General features: G+C 36.4%; 1 protein-coding gene and 1 long non-coding RNA gene across 2 annotated transcripts; one reads left to right on the top strand and one right to left on the bottom strand.

Annotated features, from left to right (window-relative positions):
* The first annotated feature begins 940 nt into the window (after positions 1-940).
* LOC142551662 (uncharacterized) lies at positions 941-3,271 on the top strand. The gene is made up of 2 exons (XR_012821604.1): positions 941-2,286; positions 2,661-3,271. It is a non-coding gene; the product is annotated as an uncharacterized LOC142551662 (long non-coding RNA).
* LOC142551661 (G-box-binding factor 4-like) lies at positions 3,036-6,062 on the bottom strand. The gene is made up of 4 exons (XM_075661019.1): positions 5,174-6,062; positions 4,999-5,070; positions 3,989-4,018; positions 3,036-3,438 (listed from the first exon to the last, which is right to left on the bottom strand). Exons 1-4 carry the CDS (start codon positions 5,855-5,857, stop codon positions 3,358-3,360), a joined length of 867 nt encoding a protein of 288 aa, XP_075517134.1. The 5' UTR covers positions 5,858-6,062; the 3' UTR covers positions 3,036-3,357.
* Positions 6,063-7,378: the final 1,316 nt, after the last annotated feature.

Genomic DNA, 7,378 nt, shown 5'->3' with positions numbered 1-7,378 from the left:
CACACATATATATATATAAGAGTTGAGTTTTAAATAATAGATGAGTGATATCATTTACAAAAAGATGTTAAATGTTGTTTTTGTAGTTTTGACATAAAATCGTTAAATATTATGCGGATTGTGAGGTTGTAGCATAAAATCGAAAATGTGTTAGGAGTTTTCCTTGAGGGTGCTCACGGGATTGGGTTTGGAGCATTGTGCTTATTCTAAATCAAAGTCTTCTAGTGGATCATTTCGAATCCCGACGATGGAAGAAGGGGATGAAATAGGAGTTGTAAATATCCTAACATTCATAAACAAATCGTGGTGTCTTTACCTTAAATTCCGGAATAGTTTTGTAACGCCTCAGATTCGACGACTGTCCTCACTATATCAAGACGAGTCTTTCCAGCGTGCTTATGTCCTCACTCACACGCACCCTAAGAAACTTCCCAGGGGGTCACCCATCTCAAAATTGCCCCAAGTCAAGCACGCTTAACTTTAGAGTTCTTATGTGACGAGCTACCGAAAAGAAGATGCACCTTCTTTTTATGAGTAGTGCCAATCAAATCTTTTAAGCCCTCTTCAACTGTACAGTCTATTACATTGAACAGTCTCGGAATCCCTCTCATTCCGGTGTAGGATCGGTTCATTCATGTTCTCTCCACCTAGAAGCCTGTCAGGAGCCGCTCATTGTCCGTGCAACCTCATGGCACTGGCGATCATCTCCCGCCCTCTTCGGCCCCGGGCCTCATATGCCCACCAGCTTCCGCTTGGTTCGTTCCCGAACCACACCGTACTAAGAGAGGTCTCTATTAAGAATTATAATTAGATAAAGCTCTCAAAGTGCAGGCAGCTTGATTTTAAAAATTATTTAAAACGGATAAGTGAAAAACAAAAAAAAAAACCGGAAAAATTCGAATTTTTCTTCAAGGTTAGCTGAGATTTTATGGATTTCGCCTAAATTACACTCCAAAAGATAAATCGAAGCTTTTATGGAGAATTTTTCACCGGTAATCTTACAAATTTTATAGGTGATTGAGTGCGAAAATTTAAAAATTCCAACTCCTCAATAAGAAAATTTATTCCAAAATCATCTGCAATTAAAGAACTAATGATTTTTTCTATGGAACTTGTAAGATTAGAAAAAAAACTGATTTCTATATGTTACTTTTCTAAATTTAGGGGTCGATCCCTCTGTTTTTTAAGTCCAATTTTCTTATGGTTTGAGCTAGAATTCTGTTCTTTTCAAAATCAGACCACCGAGCTATTTACAAATCGGTCTAAAATTAATAATAAAACTTTTTGAAACTTTTTTGGGCGTGTCTCCGTCCTTGCGCGGTGTCATACAATCAACCAGAGCTGAGGATCGCCCGCTCAACCGGCTGTCCCGAGTGGTGCTGCGGATTAACGTGGATATGCCGACCTGGGTTGCTAGAAGCCACTCGCACAAGTGAAATTTTCTACTGCTACTGTGTACGCGTGTTTCAGGATTAGGCATCTCTGGATGAGGTGAAGTCTTCTTTCCTTGTAGGTTCCGCCGGGACAATTCACAAATTTTCGCACATAGTTTATGTACATATGTTTAGTTGGATTTAAGCTGAAAACTAAATCCACATCAGAATATATGCTGTTGGAATTTTGTCAACGGACATGGAGTGACACTCCATTTCTGGAGATGCTTTGCTTGATCTCACTTTTTTTTTCGTATGTATCGGCGGTTTTGATAGCCCAAGGATGTAAATGAAAATTTGTGAATTGAGCAGTTTAATTGGCTGCCATTTGTTATTGCCCTTTGTACCCCATCGACTATGGGATCGAAATGCAATTTTTCCCTTTCGGATCTACGGTACCACTGTTGCGTTCAGGCAGTAAGAAATTGTCTGGAAATGGTCTATTCTAAGAATTGCTCTGGCAATATCTTATCGCCTTTTATCTATCTATCTATCTATCTATTTATTTATCTGTATATTATCTATTCATGGTGGTGCTGAAGGTGTTCTGGCAAATGTTGTGGCCTTAAAACTTGTTTGATCACAAGTATATGAACTGAGGGCTTTGTTGAATACGTTCTCCTCCTCCTCCTCCGGTATCTTTATTGTTGTTCTTGGTGTTGCGGCTATTGATCGTAAACATTTAATATTCCGGTGGTAGATGATTTGGAACTAGCTTTATGGGAACTGATCGATGATGCCATAACACGCTGTCGTGATCCTGAAGGTCTGAGGGGTGATAGCATGTCGGAACTGAAGTGTGATTTTGTGACATGAAGAGTTGTGCTAAAGGAAGAGTTTGACATACCACAAGGCGAGTTTTACAACGGCCAACCATTTTTCTTACCATGTCATTTACCTATGACTGAAGTTCGCAAGTTTAAAAGCATTTTAGATTTTTGTTTCATGTCACTTACTTGAACCTGAATATTTTGAATCATTATTGAGGAACTTCATGAATGTTGTGGCTTCATTTAATCCATAGGATATGACAAGAGAAATTCTTCCCCTTCTTTTCGTAACTGATTAATTATTACAACCTTCGTTTCCAAATCCTGCGTTAAAAGGACATAAATCTCAACTCCGTGATTAGACTTTTCTGAACAAAGAATTGTACTTTTCTCATACAATAATCGTAACTGATATACAAGTCAGTGTAACCATCCCCGTGGTTTGTTGAATTTGTAGACTTTCTACGATTCTTGGTTTCCTTTGAATACAGAAACAACATTGCCGCCGCGAGCTAACTTACCCAGACTACCTACATCTCTTGACATGGCAAGGGCAAGTTTTCATTTATCAATGCTCGAGTTTTCTTGCTTTGCTTGCTTTTGGTAATTAGAATACCTACAACTCTTGATGTTGGATTAGTGCCACTATTGTTTCATGCTCACCATATTTTCCTAGTAAAACATATATCCTAAATTTTTTAGAATGATCAGATTTCATATGCATGCTGGAGGGCTGATATTTGTGTATCCCTTGCCGCCTTAAAAATTGTGTGGTTTCATTTCAAAGCAAAACATGATATATTAATGATAATTAGTGAATATAGACACAAAAAACATTTTATAAAACAGTACAGGAATAATACATCAGATCAGTATCTGAAATCCTTCCCCTCCAACATATTAGCACAGTGATTTAGTATTTACGTTGTATGTATACACATATATTTAAGAGAGTTCTCCGTCTCTACTTATTTTTCACACATATTAGATATATAATTTTATAGCTATTTCACTTTACAGCAAGAAGTAATACTGCTTTTACCGTTTAACAATATCCAGAACTATCAACTGGTACTAAAAATTGCAAATCTGATAGTTACCTCAGGAAGGCAGTATTCAAGCTCCATTTTATGTCCAGCGCAGGAAATGGATCATTACCACAGCATGGAGGGAAATCTCCGCAAAACACGCGGTGGTTTTTGCCTCTCTACTGTAGGGATCACATTCTCCATAAGCTGAAAGAAAGACAATTATTATAAGCTCAAAAAATGAGTGACTGTTGCATGTGAAGCCCAAGTGAGAGAACAAAATATCAATGTGCAAAAAGCTTACCCTACACCTTAACTTGGATTTTCCTGAGATGGCGGTAAAGCAAGATAAACTATTTAATGTAGTATTATATCACATTTAAAACATATATAACACCCACTCTGAAATTACATGTAAATACAAGAGAGTATATATCTGTTTCACTGTTTGTCGTCTAGAATAAATCCTGTGGACCTCTGTAAAAGAAATTATAAGAAAGCAATTATATCTATCTCTATCTAAGTGCTATATTTCTCTATACTATCTTAAATGGGGAGAATAAAGACAAATATGATAGGTTTGATTTGACCTTCTTTTTAACTGCATAATCACCCCTAATCCCCTATTCATATTTTTATACTTATCATTTGACCCCTTAGCAATTTTAATTGAAAGATAACTTTGTTACAAAAATGGATTGTTGCATGCGCCGAGATACTAGTATCTTATGAAATATTTACCGAAGAAAGTCGGTACCTGCTTGAGCCGCTTCTTTGTCAGCTTTTCCTGGTATAGGGAAATTCATAAACAAAAATTTCTAAATTTTACACAAAGAAATGAAAAATAAATGCCATTGACATTAAACATCCCAAGACACATAGTGCTCCAATGACAGAGCCTTACTACTTTTAAAAAACAGAGAGAGATATAAAAGGACAATCACTAATAACATGGAAATATTCAGCAGTGCGCAAAAGATTAAGGAGATGCAGAAAATAGTATGTTTAATAAGCCTTTTCTAACCAACCGATCTTAAATCCAAGTAACAGTGAACTAAAAAATAGTGAAAGGACACACCATGATTCCCTGAAAGAGCATTAAATAGAAAAGAAAACTAAAAAAAGTCAATTATCTTCAAATATTGGTTGGTAATGAATATTCATACTCCCAGGAACGTTTTGATAAGAAGCAAGTCCTTGGAGCATATTTACGCATATCAGGAAATACATTTGATCAGGAAACTTACTAGCTCTTTTAAAAAAGTCAACCGAGTACTTTAAAGAGCAAGGATGATCTTTGACACAGTACGTGGATACCAAATAAACGTGGATTGTTTTAAAATTTTAAATAAGATGAATCAGTCCACCAAGTCAGAGCCTAATATGGTTGATAGTTTCCTTCAAAATAATATTGTAGTACAACATTGTTCGAGATTGATGGTGAGTCATGCCTTTTCAGTGCCGATAGTATCACCTTTTAAGCAGCATAAATAAGAAATTCTGGCAGATACTCAAGATCCTTAGTGTCGAAGGTTGGTCCTAAAATATGGAGATGTGCAGACTAATGAACTTTGCAGCTTTAGTTTTTCAGCGACCAAATAAAAACTAAGCAAACCACGCTGGACAGTAAATACAGTAGGCAATCATAAATGCGAAGAAAATTAATTTGTTAGCCAAAAAAAAAGAGAAGAGTTACAGACACAAAATAACCATCATGATACTCCTCCAGGGGCTGGAAATTTATGCAAGAAAAGCTCGTTGAGTTACCTTTTCTATAATTAGCCGCTCATTTTCTTCCTCTAGCTTCATTTCCATTAACTCCAATTCAACTTGATACGCCTGAATATACGCAAAACCAACACTTCAAAATAATTAAAAAATAAAAACAACACAGAACCCATATCAATCAAACGAGTAGCAATCGAAAAGAAGGAAATCCCACCTGCTTCCGCTCTCTTGATCTGGCGGCACTCTCCCTATTCTTAATCATCCTTCTTTGCTTTTGCTGTGCCGCCTTTTCCAAGGGCTCCAACAAACTCAGGCTCCGTCTCCCTCTTCCGCTTCCCAACCCCCCAACATCCAATCCTACCCCAATACCTATTCCCACAACTCCAGAATTCTTGTAAGAAAAAATTCCCCCGCTCAACTTCTCCTCCTTAACGGCCACCGTATCCGCCTCCTCCTCCTCCTCCTTTGCCGCAGCTTTCACCAAAAAATCCTCCAAAGTCATCATCTCCTTCTTCGGCTGCTGCCCATTCTTTTTCCCATCCACGATCTCTCTCCAAACTTCCTCAGCTGTTTTCCTCACCAACTTCCGCTGTTCCTCTTCTCCATCGCTACTTCGAGACACAGCTCCAGCAGCATCCAAAAGAGTGATCTCTGCATTCAACAAAGTACCAGTAAAACTCTCTGCCTCACCAACAGAACGGCGACGGTCTTGATCAGAGCTCGGATTCCTTTCCCCATATGCATTTCTAAAAAACTCATCCAATGAAATTAAATTATCATGAGCATTGCTGGTGCTGTCACTTCTAAGTAGATCTATAGCAACAGAAGTAGAGGAGCACGCGGACAGCTTCCGCTTAAGATCAGATTTCCGAGAAGCCATAAGCTTCGACGACGCCATTTCAATAATCGAACAATTGGAAAATTACATATTTGAGCTTGATCCCAATGTGTTTCCCAAAATCCTCGTCAGCTTAAAATGCATGGCACAGTAGTGGATAAAATTTCTAATGATTGTGTAATTTTGCAGACAACCTAGGGCTTCGCGAATATTTGGGGATTATATGCAGTGAAGGACATCGGTTCTTTTAACTGACAGTACGAACAAGATTCTGTTCCTCTAAATTAGAGGAGAGGCTGAGCTGTTTTTTCCCGAGCCCAGCCCAGCTCAACCCATCTTATTGGTGAAGTGGGCTTTAGCTTTGGGCTCACAAATCCGATAGAAATTGAAAAGATATAAATATTGGGAACATCCTAACATTGTAATAAAAAAAATAATGCTAAAGATACAACTAAAATATCGTACAATGATATTCACAATAATTAAATCATCAGATTTTGTTATTATATAATGAGATTTTGAATTGAATTTAACATTAGATGTTGATAAATTAAATTTTTGTACATAATTTTTTCGTTGTAAGAATTATTGTACAAATTTAGGTTGTACATGTAGCATTACTCATAAAAAAAATAGGAACAAATGTCTCTGAAGAGAGTATGCGAGTTAGTAGGATATATGAGTTTTTGACTAATTTTTAAGAGTCCAATTCCTCATACTAATATTTTTTCAAACGAGACCGTCACACAAAGTTTGTCTAATGTCATTTATATGGCTAGCGTGATTTGTAGGTTACTGTGTTAGTCCCGATGATTTATCCAATATACACCGAAAATAGTGGCTGCGAGTTCCATCATAATAAAAAAAGGAAACAAATAGAATGAGTATTTTAAAAATCACATAGCAAATCTTGCTTAATGAAGTGCTTAATTTTTTTAAAAAAAATAATAATAATAGTGGTCATTTGTTGGGAAAGTCATGGCTTGCTTTATCCAACGATCTCGAGTGATTTGTTCACGGCCTCAAAAAAAGTGTGCTGCTGATGCTGCAGGTAAGGCACCGTCCCACTTGTAGCATCGAATTACGGCAAAAATCAAAGTGAAACATATCGTCGTAGTTACTAGTTGTAATTGTTACTTACATAAAATATATGATCGTGCTATGCACGGGTGAAATACTAGTTTATGTAAAAGTTCAGTTTCTTTCTTTTTAAATTTATTATTTATTTATCTTGATATATTTAAAAGCATTCGTTTTGAGTAAATTATTTGTATTTTTTCACGGTACGGTAGATTTGGTAAATTGATGTAGAAATCAATGAACACCTCTCATCTATATGTATATCAGTCTGTGCCCGTGGTTTGATACAGAAATTAAAGTGAAGAATCAAAATCCATAATATTTTTTTTAAAAAAAAAAAGTCTTAAATCTCGATATTTGAGTCACTCCATTTTCTAATTTATTTTCTCGTAATTAACTTGGAAAAAAAAAATGAGTATAACTAATTAGTTCTAAAAGTGGCTTAAAGATTTAAACTAAGCATGCATAATTTGTGAATGAATTAAAGATGAGATATGCATG

Source organism: Primulina tabacum, chromosome 7, assembly GCF_025594145.1.
Source record: "Primulina tabacum isolate GXHZ01 chromosome 7, ASM2559414v2, whole genome shotgun sequence".
NCBI classification, from domain to species: Eukaryota; Viridiplantae; Streptophyta; class Magnoliopsida; order Lamiales; family Gesneriaceae; genus Primulina; species Primulina tabacum.
This window is presented reverse-complemented; position numbering and strand designations above follow the sequence as displayed.